Consider the following 22630-nt stretch of genomic DNA (forward strand, 5'->3'; position numbering starts at 1 on the left):
TCCCTACAAATTCCTTCTCTCCTCAGCTGTTTTTCACTTAGCTAGGCCTACTTTTGGTTTGTAGTCTGGATCATAGCTGTCAACTTTCCCCCTTTTTAAAGGGAAATTCCCTTATTCCGAATAGGATTCCTCGCAAGAAAAGGGAAAAGTTGACAGCAATGGTCTGGATGGTGAAGAATAAATTTACAACAATCTGGGAAGGATCAGCTCCTCTTGCAAGTAGCAGCATAATCCAGAAGACCATAGGAAGCTTCCTTAAACCTGAGTCAGACCACTGAGCCCTTCTAGTCTACAATGACTACCAGCAGATTTCCAAGATTTCAGATGGGACATTTCCTGAACCTGGGGTGTTCTCTGTGTAAAGCACTTTCTTCTTTGTCCCTGAGCTCTACATAGAATTCTAGAGTTGGAAGGGACCCCGAGAGGCATCTAGTCCATCCCCTTGCAATGCAGCAATCTTTAGCCCAATGTGGGGCTAGAACCCCTGACCCTGTGAGCCTCATGCTCTACTGACTGAGCTATCCCATGTCTATTCAGAAGCAAGCCCCACCAAATACAGTGAGCTCACTTCCAGGTAAGTACATATAAGATTGTAGCATAAGTGCCTTTCTTCTTCCTGCGTTAACATTTCAGTCATGGGACAGACCCCTGGTCCATTCACCCAAGTATTACCTAGTGTGAGTGATGCTGGTTCTCTACTCTAGAGTCTTAGGCATGGATAGGCAAACTAAGGCCCGGGGGCCGGATCCAGCCCAATTGCCTTCTAAATCTGGCCCATGGACGGTCCAGGAATCAGCGTGTTTTTACATGAGTAGAATGTGTCCTTTTATTTAAAACGCATCTCTGGGTTATTTGTGGGGCACAGGAATCCATTCATTTTTCCCCCCATTTCAAAATACATTCCGGCCCCACACAAGGTCTGAGGAACAGTGGACCGGCCCCCTGCTGAAAAAGTTTACTGACCCCTGGTCTTAAGCAAAGGTATTTTCCAGTCCTGCTACATGTGATCCAATTAAACCCAGATGCCAGGGATCAAACCTTCCACATTTGAGATTTTGCTACTTTGGAGAACGCCTTTGCAGCTAACATTAGGCTGATGTTTTCATGCACACACAGACCCATTCAAGTGCATGCAACAGAAACGTGGGCAGGAATTCTGTGTGCAAGAGATGAATAAATACCCCTGCTCAGACTGGACAGGCAAAGGAAGAGCGGTAGCTTTCCTTACATCTTCTGCAGTTTTGGCAAAAAGTTCCAAAATGTGAACATTTTGCCTTTTTGCACATTAATTTTTTTTAAAACTCTGATTTTAAAGTTTGTGATGCATGCATGTTTTGAACCACGTGTGCAAGTGCAAGACATTTAGGATGGCTAAATCCCCACTGCTAAAATAAGGAGCCTGCAGCCCACTGAGGGGCAAATTTCCTCCCTCAAATGCATCACAGCGAACACTCTTATCCAAATGCATCCATCATTTCATATCTCTGCATTACAGAAAGTGAGCAATCTCCCGCCAATCGTTTTTCAAATAAATTTGTCTTTTTCATTTTCCTTACAAAGGGCAAATAAAGTTTTGATCATCAACTTGCTCACCTTCTGCCATGCAAAGGAGACCTTGTGGAGTGAAACAAACATAATTTACAGTGACATCTGATACATGTCTACTCAAAAGTAAGCTTCATTGAGTTTAGTGAGACTTGTTTCTCAGTAAATATACAGAGAAATTGCAATGTTAGGCCGCAAGGTCTTAGGCATGAACCCCACAGAACTCAACAGGACTTACTTCTGAGTAGACATTACGTAGGATTGTGCTGTTAGCTTACAGAGCATTTTTGCAAATAGCCATTTTCAGAGGGAACATTTCAAAATGAAATGAAGGGTAACATGAAATGTATGTATGAAATGTATGAAGTGTACAGAATTTCAAATAGAAGGGGTCTGGATTCCAAAAACTAGGCAGAATTGCACATATAATTAAGAATGTCAGGGATCTTTCAATTTCTCTGAAAGGTTCATATTCAACTTTCAGGAATATAGTTTTTGGCTGATATGAAAGGACTGAAGGCGAGACATATGCAGAACTGAGTGTTTCAGACAAAACAAAGCAAAGCAAATCAAAACGAACAAACAAACAAAGCAAAGCAAATCAAAATGAACAAACAAACCAACAAACCACAGCAGCACAAACCACAATGAACCACACCATATTTGCCATTGAAATAGTACCAGTATCAAGTAGATCAGCTCTCTGACACTCACACTCATATCTGCACACCTGAACATACCGCACTGTGAAAAACTGACCATTCACTCAGAATTTCACTTAAGCATCAGCATTTGAAATTCAGATTGTGAAATGTAACCATATAAATTTGAGAAAATGCATGTGGATCATTTCCCCAAATTTCTCTTCAGCCCTTGCTGCCGTCCTTAACACGGTGCTGTCAATTTACATGACAGCTTAATGAAACAGATATTCCCTGCTATGCTTAAAACATATTCTGCTAAGTATCACAAGTTTGCTTTGAAAGTGCTCATAATCAAATTTAATGATTACTTACAGCCAGGTACTGTGGCGTAAGTCCTCCAAGACCTGTAAGGTTCCCCCAGGTGGCAGTGTTGAGCTGTTGCATTTGTTGCGCCAGCTGCTGTTGTAAACGTCTCTGCTCCTTGTCCTTTTGGGTATCAGCAAACTTCACGACTATTGGTGAAGAACAGCCCTGCGATTGGACAGATTGGTGGGAAAAAATTCATTCTAGCATACATTTACATGAGTCTTTTCTTTTTCTTTTTCTGTTTCCCCGCCCACAGAACCATCTTGAGATGACCTGTATTAATTTAATTGATTAAAGGACTCATGTAAAGGTGTGCAAAAGTTTGGGATTTCTATGCAATTCAGAAGCAAAAGAGGGAATTATTCGGAGCTCTTGATACACCCTGCATTCAATACGGCACTCTTTTAATATCTTTTTAGAGATAGCATTAATATATTGTTTAAAGTGAGCATTAGTTGAATTAAAATAGTTTAATTAATTGAAACTCTGTTTTGAGGAAAAGCTAGTTCTGTTATGTATCGTTGGTTCTGAAGAAGGGAGGGAGGGAGGGAAAGAAGGAAGAACGAGAAAGTTGTAGATTCCTTGTTATACTTGGAACTTGTTTGGGAGGGACAATCTGGTTAATGCAAACTATAGCTAGATGAAACTATGGTTCACGATCCTGGCTTATTCACTCACTTTAAGAGGTGGGGATCCTGCAGCCCTTGAGATATATATATATATATATATATAAAATCCTTCTAGTAGCACCTTAGAGACCAACTAAGTTTGTTATTGGTATGAGCTTTCATGTGCATGTAGAAACCAGTAGGAGAACACTTCAATCTCTCAGGACATTCTATGCAAGATCTCAAAGTACAGTGGTACCTTGGGTTACAGATGCTTCAGGTTACCGACGCTTCTGGTTACAGACTCCGCTAACCCAGGAATAGTACTCGGGTTAAGAACTTTGCTTCAGGATGAGAACAGAAATCATGTAGCGGTGGCATGGCGGCAGCAGGAGGCCCCATTAGCTAAAGTGGTACCTCAGGTTAAGAACAGTTTCAGGTTAAGAACGGACCTCCAGAACGAATTAAGTTCTTAACCCGAGATACCACTGTAGCTGTCTTACTACAAAAGAATTTCAGAAATAGACTGGAAAGAGAAGTTGCGGAATTGCAACTTATTACCAAACTTAAAACCATGGAGAGACCTGGTCTGAATAGAGACATTGGATTCTTATCTCATTATACATGATAAAACCATCATGTATAATGTTTTTAGCCATCTCACCCCTTGCTTTTTCCTGTCCTGTAAGACCAATTGCAGTCGTTAACAGTCAACAGGTTTACCACACCTATCAGCCAATCACCCATTCCCACCACTCTTCTGAGTAATACCCCTCCCCACCCTTTCACTGTATATAAGGGTCTGGTAACTTCTGTTTCAGTGTATCTGAAGAAGTGTGCATGCACATGAAAGCTCATACCAATAACAAACTTCGTTGGTCTCTAAGGTGCTACTGGAAGGATTTTTTAAATTTTTTGTTTCGACTACGGCAGACCAACATGGCTACCTACCTGTAACTAGAACCCTTGAGATATTGTTAGACTCCAACTCCAGCTAGTCCCAGCCACCATATCCAGTGGTCAGGAATGCTGACTGTTGTAGTCTAGCAAAATCGGGAGGTGGGGGAATAAACTCCGCTCTGTGGTTTAGACTAACTGGAGAACCCAAGTTCAGATCTATTTAGGGAACTCTGGTTGGTTTAAAACCAGAAGTAGATGCCTCCTAGCCCATCCTCTGCTGCACCCCACAGGAGTATAAAAGAGGGGAGAGTGTGCAAGTACAAGGCACAAGCAGGTTTGTTCATGTAACGCCAAACCACGGTTTAGTGTTACGTTCAAAGTGCCCCAAAGGTTATACAGGCTGAAGTCCTCCATCCTTTTCCTTGGGCACTGTGCAGTCTCTTTTGGAAGTCTAAGGTTGCAGTCTTAAGCAGTCGTAATGTCAAGTAAACTTTTTAAGAATTAAGCAAGACCATGCAAGAGAAGTTCTGTTCTTTCTTTCCTTTCACCCCAAAATTAATAAACAAAGTGCACTTTTCTCTGAAGAGCTCCATAGTAGAATGATGATCAATTTTACAATAAAAAATTATGAGATGAAACTGTGGCGATAATTTGCCTTGTGCAGAAGCAACTCAGCGATATGCTGGCGTTCTAATTATTTTGTGTAGGAATCGATGGTTTGGAGTGGATGGGTGCAATCACAACAGTGCGGAAACATCTATTTTAATGGCAATGGATTGCACCCCTGGAACAATAGCAGTATGTCTCACAGGATCACATCTGCTTAAATGACTGTAGGAAAATGTGTTTTTTTCTGTTTTGGAGGTGGGGTAGGGGACAAGTAAAAATTAGGTGCACAGAGGTGATCAAACAATGGCCTGTAAAGATTACAGAGACATCATCAAGGCATCATCATTGCTTCCTCCAAGCAGTTTAAAGTTTAATGAAAAAAAAAATATTTTCTTGCCTTCACTATATAAATTGAAGCTGTTTCCCCTCTCCCCCCAGTTTAAATGAAAGAATAGGCAACATGGCAAATTTGGATTCTGTTTCATGTCAGATTTTGTAGGAGATACAAGCAGCTTACTGCGTACTCCCAGTACACAGATGAATGAATAGGACTCTTAAAATCTCTTTCAAACGAAGCAGAAATAAATTTCAAGGACAGGAATATGAGATAGCAGTTCAAGTCTACAGTCTTTCAGCTCTGAGCTCCACACGACAGCCAATATTGTATTTATGAATGCTAACTGGCAGTAAATTGTATAAAACAATATTGCAGCATTTTGTGAATCTATAATCTGACCCCACTCCCCCCCCCCCCCAGTTTGCTTCATATTTCATCAGGGCAGAATTTCAAGAGCACAAACATCAGAAAGATTGAAATCATACATAGCACAGTGGCTTCGTATCGGAAAATAATTGCTATTGCCCTAACTAATTTGTTCCATGATTAAAAAAAAAAAAATTAGTTGCCTTCGACTAATGAAATAATTGAGCATAACTTCACATATATATCTGTCTGTCACACATATATATGCATAGGGGATTAAATAGCAATCTAAGAAGCCATTAACTTTTGGGGAAACTTGTTCCTATGAACATTTTCATTCTCATCATTTTGTATTTCGTGTTTGCACTGAAAAATACATTGTGGAGTGTACTGAAGAAGTGAAAATAATGAAATCAGGGACAGAAAATAACGTCACTATTTCAGTTGAAACCTGATTGCATAATATATAATCTTCCATTTGAAAAGAATTCTCTTTGCATTAAACATGAAATCAAAGTGCCAGCGGCATTATACTTTCTGGTTGAGTGTCCAGATTTAATATTAGCTATTGAAAGTCAACTCTTTTACCATAATAGTGTTGACATTAATAACCAAGGAAGGGATAACATAATAGTATATTGACCTAAACCAATATATTCTCTCCTCCCGCCATCCTATTCACTATCTTAAGATTAGCAGGTATTTCCCCATTTTATAATTTTACAGTTTTCGTCTGTCTCCATCCCATTAATTCTTTCTCTCTGTCAAATCCAGCCTTTGTGCTTTTCCTTTCAGCAGTACATGGAAAACCATTTCTGAGCTTTCTTTCAGAAGACATTGGTATACTCTCAGGAGTTCCGCCCATGTCTGAAGATAGTGAGAAAGCAAAAGGAGAATTGACAACACGCTGGAACATTACTTTAAAAATCTATCATCAGACATAGATGAAATTCATAAGAACACACCAGGTCTTTCAAAGGCCACGTTAAAAATGGCACCCCATCCCATTCACATTATGTTTTGGCCAAGTCATAGCTGTCAAGTGTCCCTTATTTGAAGGGACAGTCCCTTATTCCAGCGCCATGTCCCGCTGCTGTCCCTTATTGATGGATGTCCCTTAAATGTCCCTTAAATGATGTCCCTTTAATTTCAAAGGAAGCAGCTCCTCTCCCTCCCTCTCTGCTGGCCAGGGAGAAGGGAGGCTCCAACTGTGTTGCTTGGCTGTGTTGCTCACCCAATAAGAAGTCTAAGAACGACTGGGGGGTGGAGCTTGAATGCCTTGTGTGTGGCTAGTTAATGCAAGCTGAGGGGGTTTTTGAATGCTGGACGCCATTTTGTTGCACGTGCTACTGCAAACTTTGCGTGCAAAGCCAGGCCGGGGAGCCATCTTAAGTTGAGGCTGCATAGGCCTTGTGGTGCATGTGATTCAGATTCTATTCAGTTGAACCTCTGGTTACAAAGTTGGTTGGACAGTGTTCTTGAAGCTATGAGTTTGACCAGACTGCAGGAGGACAGGAAGACTGGAGTGCCTGGAACAGGTGAGGCTGCAGGTCCCTTATTTTGGCTGCTGGTCCCTTATTTTCAAATCTGTAAGTTGACAGCTATGGGCCAAGTTTCCCCCTTGGTTCTGAAATGGCCTGCTCACCCTCTAACACTTTGAAGCCAAAATATGGGGTGCCACTTTCCCAGACAACATCTTCCTGTTTTTTAGGGCGAGAGCATGGTGGCTGTTTTGATTATCTTGCACAATTTCATGCCACTCTCCAGATGTTCTGGATGATAGCTCCTACCAGGCCCAGTCACAGCTGCTGGCTAGGCCTGAAGGGAGTTGTAATCCAAAGTGTACCTAGAGGGAGCCAGGATGGCAAAGTTGCTCTAAGAATTAGGGGTTGTATGCAGACTTTGAAGGTGGACGGGATGCTGAAGGGAAGAGGAGAAGTTGGGACAGTTCCACTGTGCTTTGTGCAAGTCTATTGTGCTATGATCCTGGATGGTTACCAGGTAACTTAATAGCCACTTTGGCACATAAGCGGTATATAAATTAATATCAATAAACAAACCTCCATACCTCTGAGGTTCTAATACATTCCTATTTCAAATCTTCTCCAACCAGGTTGGGTTCAGGAGCCTCATTAAATGAGGTCAATATACCCCTCCCCTTTTCTCTCGAGGCAATACATAATAAAATGTGCATTGCTAACATTACAAGATTTAGGACACGGAAAAAGAGGGAGGGTGTCTCACTGAACCCAAAGAGGTTTCTTTTTTTTTAAAGTTCCTGGGTTGTTGTTTTTTTATATCAATGTGTGTGCGCAGAAACACTTTTCTATTTAAATGCCATTTAATAGTGAAGACAATTGGGTTCCTTTCTGTGGCAGGAGTCACATCTAAAGATGTAGACTCTCAATGCCTTAAAAATGGATAGCACTGGAAAGAAAAACACATTGATTATAAAATATCAAAATAATCTCAACTAAAGTCAGGAGAGATCGGAAAGACAATAGCTTTGCAATGCCAATATCAATATTTCTGGAGAATACAGAAGACAGTGACATTTCCATGCACTTTTATATTTTTCTTTGCTCATTATACAAAGCAGTTCAATGACACAGACACACTGTTGGGGTTCATTTTAGTACCCAGCATGCTTTGGGAAAGTAAAGCATTGCAAAAGGGGGGGAAATATTATTCAAGGAAACTGAACAATCCTCATTTTAAAAGAAAAGAGAATACAAAAAAAAAGAGCAAGAAACAAATGCACATTACACCAAAATGCTTTTTTAGAGGAGATAATCAATACACAGATACAGTATACATAATACAATATAACATGCATTCTCAAATGATTAAATTAGAAGATCCAGAATAAGACATAGTTGACTGGTGAGGCTCTTTTGTGCAAAATTCTGAAAGACCATGACATAAATCACAGACTGGGGTTGGGGGAGGGGACACCTTTATTTAGGCAAGTAAACACTTTCAGTGCAAGCCAAAGATGGAGTAGATATTTGCTCTCTCTCTAGAGAGACTAGTAATTTGTTGTTTTCTGACATAATTTGAATTTTCATTGGGTAGCTACAGTAATAGATGCTTGTATGCAGGGGGAGGGAAGGCCAAACCCCGCCCTTTTCCATGTCGCTTGACCAGTACAAATTTTTGACTGGAGCATGGATTGTTTAAAATAATATATACATGTAAAGGAAAATCCAGTGTGTTAAATGTATACGTAGCTTGCCAGATGGGCAAAGTGGTATTTCAACAAACTATATTATTATCTGTTGAATGCCACCATATTGTGAAATAGCAGCAGAGAGATCATCCTTCATTCTCAGACAATTAAGGGAAGTAAATGTCAGAGAGATGGGGAAACAAAAGAGCGGAGGGAGCCGGCAGAAGTTTAAGTCTGTGATTGTCATGCGTCTGATCTTCTCCGGGAGAGCATGGCTTTACATTCTCAATCATTTGCACAAAGAAAAACAAAGAAAGGGCAGATGATACAGTACTGTACCTCCATGGTCTGAGACTGGTGCATGGCTTTGATTGCATTCTGTGCCATTGCCCTTGTCGAAAACGTGACAAACGCACAGCCTGTGGGAACAAGGGGACAGGGAGCAGGAAAGACAAAAAAACAACAAGACAGAAGGGTTGGACGCTTGTTAAACCAACACAGTCTACGAGAACGGCCACAAGACGACACTGTTCTCCGTAGTACATAAAATTAAAAAAATAAAATAACCAAACCGAAAAAAGAAAAGAAAAACCACTTCTCTAATTTATTTGGCTCAGCAGAATGCTGGCCCACTGATCTGACCATAGATTGGTAGGGTGGGGAGAGGTGGGAGGAAAGGAAAGAGAAAGAGAGAGGAAGGAAGGAAGGGGGGGGGGGACTGACTTTGGGTGAGAAAAACGACAGCAACGCGTTGGGGGTGTTTTCCCTTCACCCTTCTAAGCATCAGGGCTTGAAAACCAATGATGGTCTTTTAGATGTATCTCCTATTCCTTGTCGGTCGTTTATTTAAGATGTCCAGGAACTTAGAGGTTATTTGTTTAAAGCCACGGTGAAAAGACTGCTTGCTTCATGGACGGACACATGCTTTAGTAACCGAATTAAGCATTGACCAACGACACAGCAAAAATTACTGTATAGATATGGTGGGTTTATAGCTTAAAGTGCTAGTGGGGAGCGGGGCTCTGGTCTGCGGCCGCTGCTTTTGCAACCAGCACTTCACTACGAAAGTTTCAAGTTGACTACACTTTTTAAGATTATACAGGGTGTGTGGGACTGAGGAAGAGGCATAAGTTACATTAACTTTAAATAATTCCCAAACTATTGTCAGTCAACTCTGCAAGTGTAAGTGTGTTTGGGTGGAGGAGATTTTTACTCACCCCAAAATAAAACACTGGAAGTAAATGCTTACCAAAAACAATACATGACCTTAAAAGCTAATTGGTCTGATCCAGGCCATCACCTTTGCTCAAGCGTGCTCATGTCTACGCAAAGATGGGAGGAGGTTGAAACACATAAATAAATGCAAAGAGTTTTGCCTGTTTCCGCATCGTGAATAGAAAATGACAGCCATAATTCCAGGGGAAAAATAGAAGGCTGCCAGCCTAGGCGAACGGATAAAATGATTCTCCATGGCACTTTATCAATCTGACTAGCTGCATGGTGGCAAGCATGATCAAACAAACGGACTGCACTGAATGTACCTAATTTGGCACATATTTCTGAAAGAGCCTTTCATTTACAGTGTTTTGCTTCGATGCCACTCGTCTTGCCACTCTTTCCCTAACTCTTGGCTCATGCTTCCTTGGCCTCCACTTTCCATGCCGCCATTTTATTTTATTATTATATATGGTATTGTGATACCACTGACGACATCATGGCACACTGCATCGGATGAGATGATTTCACAAACGTGTAGAAACAAAATCATGTGGGTTGCGAAAGACAGTTGTGTTAAATGACAGTACAGTGGTACCTCGGGTTACAAACACCTCGGGTTACAGACTCCACTAACATGGAAGTAGTACCTCGGGTTAAGAACTTTACCTCAGGATGAGAACAGAAATCACGTGCTGGAGGCGTGGCGGGAGTGGGAGGCCCCATTAGCTAAAGTAGTACCTCAGGTTAAGAACGGTTTCGGGTTAAGAACGGACGAATAAAGTACGTAACCAGAGGTACCACTGTACAGGTCAGGGTTGGGGAACCTTTTGCTTCTCTCCCTACCCCTTTGAGGGTTGCATTCTGTCTGGGTTCACATGCTGGTAGTAGGCAGGGCCAGTGCCCAAATTGGGTCTCTCTTTTTCTGCTGCGCCCATCTCTCTCTTTCTCTGTGACATCCCTTCTATCATCCCTTCTTCCTTCTGCTAGGACAGGAGCAGATCACTCTTTCCAGTGGCTTGAACTGGTCACTTGCCAAGAAGGCTTCAGAACTGGCCAAGGCCAAAGGTTCCCCACCCTTTGCGTAGGCGAAATGAAGCTGAGGACAGGGAGGACAAAAAAGGAGGAAAATGGTATTGAGACGCAGAAGCCAGGAAAATGAAAGGATGCTGAACAGCGTTAAAACAGTGGGGGGCGGGGCATATACAAATGGGCTGGAAGCGTGAAGGGTCCTACATTTGGACTAGGCATGGGCAACCCTGTGTACTTTGGTTTCTCTCTGTTTTTCATTTTTCCCAGTCTTCAGTTTAGTTTTCCACATCAGTTTGCTGGTTTTTAACAAATTTGCCAGCGTTTCAGCGCCAACTCCTCCCAATATACACATCTTTTGTGCACAGTTTTGCCCGATGCACACATTCTTGCAGGCAATTTTCTTCAGTGTGTAGTGCATTTTACACCCTTGTGCAAATTAATTGAAACAAATAATGTTTTCTATCTGTACTCAAAATGAACACGAAAAGTCAGTTGATCATTATGGTGTCGGAAGCCTGCAGCCAATAGAAGGAATGATGCGCTTGCCACAATATATGGAGGTTCTACAAAAGAGTGTTATTCCAGAGCTGGAAAAGAGGTATCCTGGCGGTACTGGGATATTGCAGCAGGACCTAGCCCCCTTTCACACATCGAAAGTGGTGAAGAAATTCATGACACAGCAGCAAATACAGGTACTTGATTGGCCAGGGAACTCCCCGGACGTAGATCCCATTGAGAATTTGTGGGCTATATGCAAAAGTCACCTCTGAGCTGCAGACTGTACGACTACGGAGAAGCTCATTCAGGCGCTGATTCAAGAGTGGTACAGGGATCCAAAAATCAACAGTGACTGTTCAAAACTAGTAGACTCCATGCCAAACTGTGTTCAAGTGCTGCGTAAGTGAGTCCCCCCCCAATAAAAATAGTGGAGGTCATATCCATTACTAATGAATGTGAGTTTTGTACATGTATATGTGAGTTTTGTACAATAAACTACATTGTTTGTTTCAATTAATTTGCACAAGGGTATATATGCTTTCCCACTAACATACGGATTTTTAAAATGCACATATCTCTGTAAACATAATTTGGTTGGAGACCCACATCACAAAATGGGGAAAGGTGCAAGCTTTGCAGAATAGCTGTGTTTCAGTTTGCATATCACTTTGGAAATCCAAACCATGTGGTTAGGGTTCCTCCACACAAAGAGGTATCCTGATTGGCCCAGCGTTCTCCCTTGCGTAGAGGCATTGATTCATGCCCAGGGTCACTGTACCGCTTCTGTGTAGCCAGCAGGGAGCTTGGCCGGGGAGGGCTAGCCAGCACAACACCTTGATCACTAAACACGTCTTTTCAAGGTGTGAGTGGATTCATGTGAAGCCCATTAATGTGGATGTTTGTCAATGCATTTATTTTCCAGTAATTCGTGTGGATGCATTCAATGTGCTACCTTTGAAGGGAAAAGTGCAATTCTAGAACCCTAGATAAATGTTAATAGACCTATTCTACATCTCTTGGCTGGCTAGATGATTTGACTTCAGACATCCTGATGGTATAATGTCATTTTCAGGGACAAGATCACATAGATGTTATGTAGAGACTGAAGTTTGGATCTGTTGCTGTGTGAATGCTAGAAATACTGTATTTTCTGGAGTATAAGACTACTTTTTAACCCAGGAAAATCTTCTCAAAAGTGGGGGGGTCGTCTTATATGCTGGCTACAGCAGCAGCTCCTGCAGCAACTCCCTACCAAAGGATAAAACGACAGCAAACTAAATCAGAGGACACCAAGCTCTCTAGATGAAGCAGAAATATGCTTGAAAATTGGCCCCAGAAGCTCCTGGCCACTGGGAAGTGGAGCAGATTTCCGAGCCGGACTGGAGACTGGTTTTTTAAAATTTTATTTGGTGTGCGTTGGAAGAGGGGTAGTCTTATATGGTGATTATATCCCAAACTCTATATTTTAACTGGAAAAGTTAGGGGGTCGTCTTATACGCCCAGTCGTCTTATATGCCGGAAAATACGGTATTTTTGGAGGTCTAATAAGGACCAACTTTGGAATATAGTGTAGCTTTATCCCTAACTCCAAACAAAGGACATTTTCACATGTTCAGTCGCCAGCTTTCATGTGACAACTGATAACCAACCTATGACTGACATTGCAAACATCTAGACTCCCATTGTTAGGCAGTTGTCTTGGGTGTGCACTGTCAATGGCTACCTAACAACTGCTTGCTGCAAATTTCACTTGTTCAGATTGCAGAAGAGATCAGTGCACCAAACATTTGAAAGAGGCACTGGGTGAATTAACTGCTCAACCCCACCCCAAACAGAGATAACTTTCTTCAGAAGCAAAGAGGGTTGGTGCAACTTTGATGCCTTGGAATAAGGTATTTTAAAGTGAACATTGCGCTCCATGCTTGAAAATGTGTGCCACGAAAGAGCATCATGCTCATGACCTAGATGGAGGAAAAGACAACAGCAGAATGACAGGCCTTGGTGGGACGGAATTTGCCCTGTTTGTACCAAATTCTGTAAATTGTGGAGATCGATTTTAATGCTGCTCAGCTGGTTTTCACTTTTCACTTAGCCTTGTATTTAAGCAATAATCTGGTAGACACAGGACAGAAGCATGCAGGCGAGTGTATGGGATTTCATGGAGGAAAGTAAGCGAGGGGGAGAAAGAGATTTAGCATTCTGCCACTTCCTCTGTTCCCAGCATAGAAAGGCAGTGGGTTGCTACAAGAGGGCAGAAATCTCCATCCGACTTCTGCCTAGTAAAAGATTTTGCAGGCCAGTAAATGTCTGTGAACTTATTTACACATCTGCCTTAGTTCTAACTAATAAAAATGTCATTTGAAATTTGCATTTGTTCTTACATTCTCGAAAGGTACCTCCCACAAAAAGCGGATGCGAAATAGTGCAGATTCAAGATGATTTCACAGCAATACTGAGACATACTAAAAGCTTAGCTATCATAGCTTAGCCTCATTTTGCTTGTGATCTCTAATGTACATTGATTTTTTTAAGCTTTTTTTTTAGCCTGGCATTGTTTGGAAACTTGGGTTTTTGTTTTGTTTTGGGAGAAAAATAACAGCATGTTCCACTCAATTTCACCCAAACATCATCATCATTATTATTACTACCGCTACAACTTAAAAGGTTTCCAAATGAAGCAAATCTAAATATACAGACAAAGGCTGAAGCACATTTTCATTATAGACCTGAGACATGAAAGTTACAGCAAACCAAGACTATTTTTTAAAGTTTCAATATTCTTGCCCCCGTGGTCAATCAGCAAAACGAAGAATATATTTTACAGTCAAACAGACTGTTTTATGGAAAGCAATATGTGAATCTAAAACATTGCTGGTTTTAGTTTTGTTTCTGTTTGCATCTACCTGGAAAGAATATCAAGTCAGGAAGACATTAACATTTTAATTGAACAGCATAATGGTCTGGTGCAAATGCAGTTCTGCCACCTTGCAAACCATAGCTTGCATATCAGAGCCAGTGTCAGGTATGGTCTACTGGAGTGCCTTGACATTTTACAAGAGTTGGCAGTGTATAAACACTACAATCAATCAATCAATCAATCAATCAATCAATCAGTAAGTAAGTAAGTAAGTAAGTAAGTAAATAAGTAAGTAAGTAAGTAAGTAAGTAAATAAGTAAATAAATAAGTAAGTAAATAAGTAAGTAAGTAAGTAAGTAAATAAATAAATAAATAAGTAAATAAATAACCAACCAACCAACCAACCAAACATGGTCAAGCTTAACCAGGTGTCTTTTTGACCAGGGTTTGCAAAACTATTTCAAACCATGGTTTCAAATTCTGGTCAAAGGAGGGGCTCCCATACCATGGCACTAAGCAGTGGTTAAGGTAAAACAAGGAAATGGAAGGGAGGAGTGGATGCATTGCTGAGATTGGCTCTCCATTTGTAAACTATGGTTTGCAGTATTGTGCCCACACTGGGTCACAGAGGAAGCAATGTTTGCTTGAACTCAAAGCTATTATGACATTGTCTGATTAAATTCTATCAATGCATTTTAACATCATACACTGCATTTTATTGCAAACATTAAAGTCCTCAGCACCAGGGAGGACAATATTCATGTAGGAATAAATGGCATAGCTTAGTACTATCATCAAATTAGAATATTAAAATTATTTACTAAGAGATTATGCTAATTTGTATTTTTCTGATACAGCCGATCGGCTGGTCATATTTTAACTGTTTAGACACATGACAGGTTTCTGCAGGTATAATCCAGGAAACATTTTTTGGGGGACAATTAAAAATATTCAAACAAATTAACAACTTTCTATACATAATTCTAGACAAATAGGTGTAGTAGTAAAATGGTAAATGGTCTACAGTACCTCGGCTAGACTCCATATTGAGGCTGTGCACTAAAATTAAAGAGGTCCAAATTTACCATCAGTCTCAAAATCATCTATCTTTAAAACATTACTCATTATAAGCAGATAAATAAGGGTTACCCAACTTCATTCTCTCAGCTGCAGCAAAGTCGTTACACAACTTTGATGCAGCAGCTCCCAAGTCATCCAAGCAAATTGTCCACTATTTCCCCATCTTCCCAGGCTTTCCCCATCCCAGTTCTTGAGGGTTGCTCCTGCTCTCTGCTCCTTGGTATTTATGAAACAGCTAGGCACTGCAGTCTCTTACGCGAGCTTGCCCCCTCTGTTCGTTCCTCTAGAGAAACAAGTACAATTCTGTATGATTTCCTTAGAGCAATGGTTCTGAGCAGCAGACTTTGTACCATTGATGGTAGGGTGCAATCACCCACCAAAGGCCGCTCAAGAAAAACGAACTCTGACCACATTTCTGCTCATCTCATCCGCAGCCCCATGCCCCAGTTTTCCAACAGGCAGATGGAGTAAATAATATATCTATCCCAAGTCTTCTCAAGAGCATGGGGATTAGTATTCCCTTTATTCAAGGAAGGAAGTGATGGGTACATGGAGGAAGACAACAGCAGCATGTGGAAGTATATGGGGCAGAGGGGGCGCATGTGTGGAGACAATTAAATGATTTACTGGAAAGGAAACAACACTGGAGAGAAGCAAATTGACTGGTTACAACTTCTGACAAAAAGCCACAATCCACATACTGATCAGGGAACATTTGAGAGCTGGGATACATGTTCCAGCATCCATGTGGAAGACACTTGAAATGTGGTCCATGTAAAAGTTGCCTCACTCTGTGGCCACAACAAGTGCTGTGGCTCACAGTGCAGGCATAGCTGTCAACCGTCCCTTATTTGGCAGGAAACTCCCTTATCCCAGTGCTGTTTCCCACTGCTGTCCCTTACTGATGATGTCCCTTAAATTTCCCGGGTTTCAAAGGAAGCAGCTCCTCTCCCTCCCTCCCTGCCGGCCAGGAGGCTCCAACTGTGTTGCTTGGCTGCGTTGCTCACCCAATAAGGAGTCTAAGAACGACTGGGGGTGGAGCTTGCATGCCTTGTGCCGATCAAATCGGCCGTGTTGCCTGGGGACTCGCCTTTGCTCAGCGCTTCCCAGCGGAGAGGTGACAGTGGTTTTCCTTGCTGCATCCCCTTTGCCGGGTTGCTGTGCTGTGGGAACCACAGCTTGAGGCTTCGTTTGGCTGCTGGCTGAGCTTTCTGCCTTTGGCTTGGGATCTGGTTGACTAAAATCCCTTATTTTGGCTGCTGGTCCCTTATTTTCAAATCTGTAAGTTGACAGCTATGAGTGCAGGTTGCCACCATCATGTTGAGAATGATCATGGTAACAATGGACATTGCTGGTGGCCACTGCATGCAGAGGTGACCCATCACGAGCTCTTCCACACGGTATTCTGTAACATGCAAGCCAGACTGAAGGTAGGTATGCCTAGCTCCAAGAACCAGCCTGGGGCACATCTTCCTGACAGGGGGCAGCTGTAGCCTTAGTTCTGCTCTGGCAGCTCCTGCCCAGGTTATAATTTTACTATGAATTACAGTCAGCGTGTGGGACACAACTTTAAAAGAGGAAAGAAAGCATTAAGGAGGAAGTAATTTGTTGGGGAAATAGTTACTCCAGCTATTTCCCCCTTTTGCCTCGGAATTTCGCTCCATGGCAAAATGACACGCAATACCGGGGCACAGGTCTGCTACTCAAGATGACAGCACTAGCCTGCGATCCCTCTGAGCTCTTCATAACATCTGATGGAACAGATCTCAGTGGTCTCAGGTTCAATCCTCAGCATCTTCAGATAGGGCTAGGAAAGACTCCTGCCTAAAACCTCAGAAAGCCCCTGCCAGTCAGAGTAGGGAATACTGAGCCAGCTGGGCCAGTGTCCTGACTAGGTATAAGTAAGTTCCCCATGTTCTTCCTATGTTTAGTCTTACCTGTGCTGTTATGCCAGCCCCTGCCTTCTGCCAGTGGCAGCCAATGGTATGGTACAGGGATGGAGCCATGATACAGGTACATCTAACTGAATCTGACTTCTTTTGGCAGTAACCCCATGTCTTGTATAGCTTGTAGTTCTGCTCTCCCCACTAACTTTCTTAGTATATGCTGAGCTGGCATACAGAAGGCCAGAAAAGCTTTAGCAACGTGCAAAACGACAGCGAATCATTAAGGTACAGTTTATGCATCCATCACATTTTCTACTTAGTAACAACTGAGGGTGACTCCAGACTGCCACTGTTTTGCAGGCCGGATTCAACGGCACATCGGCAAGTTCCGGATGCACAATTGAAATGGAGTTTGGTGCTCTCGAGGTAACCATGCTGCTGACATCAAATTGTTGTTAATATGTTCCTCCCCACCTTCAAAACTGAAAGGATTCCCCCAAATTCACACAGTGTGTGTGTGTGTGTGTGTGTGTTATTTGGTTCAATCTTAGATTACTCCCAGTTTTTAAGAATATGCAAATATACAGTGAAAATATATTTTGTAAACTTCCCTACTGAACTTCTGTTGACACATGTAATTTATGTGCTTCCTATTTTATTTTATTTATTTTATTTTATTTTATTTTATGTAGTAAAAATCAATCAGTCAATCCTCTATTTATGCTTTCTTCTAACATGGTAAGAAGACCTGAGTTAGATGAGGCTTTAAAAAATGCATCTTAAGGATGAGGGCAAATGCCAAGGGTAGAGTGCTTTTTAAAACCTTGAGCCTGCAAACCAGGGTAGGGCATAAATCTAAATAATAATAATAATAATAATAATAATACTGCATAGATTGCCATAACGCCAAGCGGTCACTGAAGATAAAGAGGGCAGCCTGGCAGCTTTCCGCCCATTAATAACATTTACCATCATGCACATTAAGATATGGCTAATCAAATCTCATGCTTCAATGTGCAAACTGCAAGAATTAACAAATATCTTCCTACTCACACACATTAGGCACCAGAATGTCTACATCACCTCATGCTTCCCTCCAAAGCATCAAGTTTCGGAACAAGTGCTTCAGCGTTGTGTTGCACAAAATAGACCAGTTTCCCCCAATCTGATGCCCTCCAGATGTTTGGACTACAAGTCCCATCAGCATCTTCATGGCAAGGGATAATGGGAGTTATAGCCCAAAACATCTGGTGGGCACCAGGTTGGGGAAAGCTGGAATTCTATGCCCTTTCGTTGAGCAAAGGCCTTTAGGCTCAAAGCATCCAGTTTTCAGAATGAAAACAAAAATGCCTAGGAAGAAAATATAGAGATATGGGGGTAAGAAAGTAAGAAGAGCCCACTAGATCAGGCCAGTGGTCCATTCATTCCAGTATCCTGTTCGCACAGTGGCCAACCAGATTTCTCCACATTGGGGCAGGGAAACATTTTCAGTCTGAGGGACGCAATCCCTCACAGGGAGTTGTTAGAATAGGGTGTAGCCTAGAGTGAGAGTCGTGAGGGCTAGACAGAGAAACCTGCATTTGGCCCTCAGCTTCCCCACCCCTAAAGGTAAAGGGACCCCTGACCATTAGGTCCAATCGTGACCGACTCTGGGGTTGCAGCGCTCATCTTGCTTTACTGGCCGAGGGAGCTGGCGTACAGCTTCTGGGTCATGTGGCCAGCAGGACTAAGCCGCTTCTGGCGAACCAGAGCAGCGCACGGAAACACCGTTTACCTTCCCGCCAGAGCGGTACCTATTTATCTACTTGCACATTGACGTGCTTTCAAACTGCTAGGTTGGCAGGAGCTAAGACTGAGCAACGGGAGCTCACCCTGTTGCCGGGATTCGAACCGCCAACCTTCTGATTGGCAAGCCCTAGGCTCTGTGGTTTAACCCACAGTGCCACCCGCGTCCCTTTCCCCACCCCTACTCTTCGCCAACTGCTGATAGCAGTTCTTTGGAAGTCCCTCTCAAAACGCACCAGGCACCTACAATCTTTCCTCATGAGTCACACACCTTTTTATTCACTCAGGTGGAGTGAATGTGGAGCATCATTACTCCTAATTTGTCCGCAACCAGCACTGTGATCATGTTGCAACTTGTCTTGTTCTGTTATTATTTTCATATTGCTCACCCTTCCCCTCTTTTATGCCACATGAATATTGCATTTATTTATTTACTTAGCTTTCTTAAGCATTATAACCTGAAACAAGCCCTCCGAACAGAGCAGGCCAAAGATGTAAATACATACCATATATATTTCTATCAGGGCTCTCTTTTAGTAGCCGGGATTATTGATCCAGATTAATCAACTCCACTTTTGGAATGTCACAGATTGCTAGTAAATCCTAAAGTGAGTGAACTTTCACTATTTTTCTGTGAGACTGCCTGCCAGCTGTCCAGAATAGATCAGTGTTTGACTGGAGAAAGGTTTTCTCAAAGCAATTTCCTCCTTGCAGACGGGATCAGAACGAAGCACAAGAACTTGTCACTGCGCAGATTTAGAGACGCATCTATTACACTTGTCATCTCAATTGAAATGGTATCTTAACTCAGATTTGCCATTATTCATCAGTACTGCAAGCAAATTTCAGTAGCTGCAAACTGATAAGGCTCCCCACACGCTATTTCATCCCCGCTTTCCATACACTGTTCCCTGGGCGCTTGCTGAGAAATATTCATTTGGCAAAATAATGGTTAGGGGTGCAAAAAGCGGCCTGTTTCTTGTCTGCATCACTTCTGCATGTTTCACCCCAAATATCTAGTCCCTCCTCTCTCTCTCTTTGCATTAACCTGCACATTTAAAAATCCACAAAATCCACATTTATATACTATATTCAGACATATTTTATCTCAACATACACATTTTAAAACGTAGTTCTCTAGATTTTTTTCAGCTGAGATCTCTGTCAGAATGTTCAGAAAGTTTGAAAGTCGGCAGATAACTAAATTCGGATCAAGACATAATTACAGGAGCTGTAGATTGTTTCAGTTTATACTGGGATTGGCAATGACTGAATTTCTGAAGCATTCCTAATAATTTTGTGTGCGGGGGGGGGGATTACTTTTACTTCACAACATGCTTCCTTTGGCCTCTTAGAAAGGTGTAGTGGGTTTCATGCGATCCTTTCCACAAGCTCAAGCATGTTTATGAAAACATTTTTTTAAAAGTCAACAACCACCTCACAATGTATTTTGGTTTTTCAGAAGGTCACCAACCTTCACTGAGCAAATCTGTGTAGTATTTATGGAAGCCTCACCAATCACTTGACCCACCAAGTAAACCGCTTTGGTCTTTAGAGTCCCCCCTAATTGGTTCACCAAAATCTGAAGGAGGACCATGGTGTCTTGCCCTACCAAACTTTCCCCAAGTTCATGATGCTTGGAATACACACAAATGTGTTATAATGTTATGCTACACTGTAGTTTAGTATGTCAAAAACAAGCTGCAGCGAGCCTGGGGCTTATCTGCTCCTCACCCTCATCTCCAACTTCTTCACAACTGTGAGCAACAGTCTGAAAGCTTTTGATTCCAACTACGACACAGTGCTTCATCCAAATCTAAAACTACGGTTAATGCTAACTAAGTTGTGTTAAAGCAAGTAAGCTTTATAACCTGCATTTTGCAATCAAGTCGCTTCAAACAAACTGTAGTTAAGTTTAAGCAGAGTTCATCAGGTTCAGAGAACAAGCTGTGGTTAACCTAAACTGGAAGCAAAAGCTTCCAGATTCCTCCTGGTGGCGATGTTTGATGCGAAGGGGGAATCTATGTTTGCTGTGGCTTGTTCTCATAATTTTAAACTACGGTTTGGTGTAATGTCTGAACTGAGCCACAGAATTCTGTTACCTCTTTATTCAGAATCATCCTACTAAGTTCAATGGAGTCAGAAGCATCTCACTAGCTTCTGGAGGGAGTGGGGGGAAGGGCAATTTAAAATTATTAGTCTGAATTGTAGCAACAACCAACTCTGGAGCCAGTTTATTTTAATATCAATAGAGTGGGTTCCCATCAGTGAAGTAGGCTCCCGCATTTCTGGACAGTCTTCAAAAGCAATGCTAGATCCCTGTACCTTTCATATAAAAGTTACCAAAGCATAAATCACACAGGCCAAGTTTTCATTGCCTAGCAATGATCACAGTTGGTGGACCAGTGTAAACGCTTTGCCATGACTACGATATGAGGTTCTCAGATCTCTGCAAGATCAGAAAATACCTCTTAAATCTTGCACCTCCAAAAGATGTGTGACTCCCATCCCATCTTGCACAGAACTGTAAGTTTCCAGATCAGTTGAGTCCCCATAATGGACATCTCCCTCTTGCTGGGTTTGAGCTTCAGTTTATTCGCCTTCATCCAGACTATCACCATCTCTAGGCACCTGTACAGATCTTTTTACTACTCACGTGGTTCCCCTGAAATGGGGAAAACAGAGCTGAGCTCAACTCACATACTCTACCCTAAATCTCTGGCAGACCTTTCCATATGGCTTCATACAGACATTTAAAAAACATGGCCGAACCTTGCCAAAACTCACAGGACAAGCCCCATCAGGCAAAACAGTAATTTCCCCAGGAGCCCTAATTGATTCTGCCTGAGAGGTAGGTTGAGAATAAGCAAGCACATAACAATGGATGAATTAATTTACTCTCTACCCTTCAAAGAAAGCAGTTTTGGATCAAATTAATAAACAAAAATAGCTGGCCATCCACCCTCATCATGTCCCATCCCAAGTCATATTAACAGCAGCAACAGCAACACTAAGCATCTTAGCTAGTTGCCTAAACCTGTATTGGAAGGGTGCCCTTCTTCCGGAGGAAATTTTAAAATGTTTGGGAGCATGACGACACGGCTGGGCTCCATGCTCCAATCAGCCTAACAAGATGCACAGATGGAGTTTAGCACAAAGGCTCCCCCAGCAATCTCAAAACATGAAAAGCGTGCGACTTGCGCAGCCTTCGGTTCCATCCCCGAAGTGTGTGCTGCATGTCTCTCCCAATTTGTGCATCTCTTTGCTACACACACATGCACACACACACCGGTTTCCAACAGATGCAACATTGTGCTTGCTACCAGTTGTGCTGTCTTTGCTCCTAAGCCACAAAAGTCTGTACGGCTTCTAGGCTTTCATACATAACCCAATATGCTCCCTCTATCTATCTGTGTGTTCAATCAAGAATTTGATCTGGGCTGTGCAGAGAGGAGGACCCAGAGTAATAACCATCATCTGGCCAATGCACTGCCAATGCTACACTTCATCAGTTTGTGGCTCATTGTGCAATTGCAATCTAGGGACGAATCAACACACACAGCCAAATCCCATCATTTGCTGATGGCTCACAGTGGTCAGGGACTCTTTCGTGACCGAAACAACATGAGCTTAACCTCTGCCAGACAAGTGTATAAACCCAGGGTGCTGTTTGCCTTGCGAAATAACTCGTGCAGGATTGAAAACACTTGACTCTCTATTGGCTACAATTAAT

The 22630-nt window shown here is 42.2% G+C and overlaps 1 protein-coding gene across 27 annotated transcripts in view; it reads right to left on the reverse strand.

Annotated features, from left to right (window-relative positions):
* Window positions 1-22630, reverse strand: part of CELF2 (CUGBP Elav-like family member 2) — a 538053-nt gene that overhangs the window by 57182 nt on the left and 458241 nt on the right. For 17 of the 27 annotated variants that reach the window (XM_077935327.1, XM_077935325.1, XM_028746919.2 and 14 more), the window contains 3 exons: window positions 15176-15205; window positions 8884-8963; window positions 2562-2720 (listed from right to left, as the gene is read on the reverse strand). In XM_077935327.1, the coding sequence (XP_077791453.1) occupies window positions 2562-2720; window positions 8884-8963; window positions 15176-15205 (269 nt within the window). The remainder of the gene's footprint in view (window positions 1-2561; window positions 2721-8883; window positions 8964-15175; window positions 15206-22630) is intronic. The other 10 variants (XM_028746921.2, XM_028746927.2, XM_028746933.2 and 7 more) reach the window with 1 other exon arrangement.

Source organism: Podarcis muralis, chromosome 10 (genome assembly GCF_964188315.1).
Source record: "Podarcis muralis chromosome 10, rPodMur119.hap1.1, whole genome shotgun sequence".
Classification (NCBI taxonomy): Eukaryota; Metazoa; Chordata; class Lepidosauria; order Squamata; family Lacertidae; genus Podarcis; species Podarcis muralis.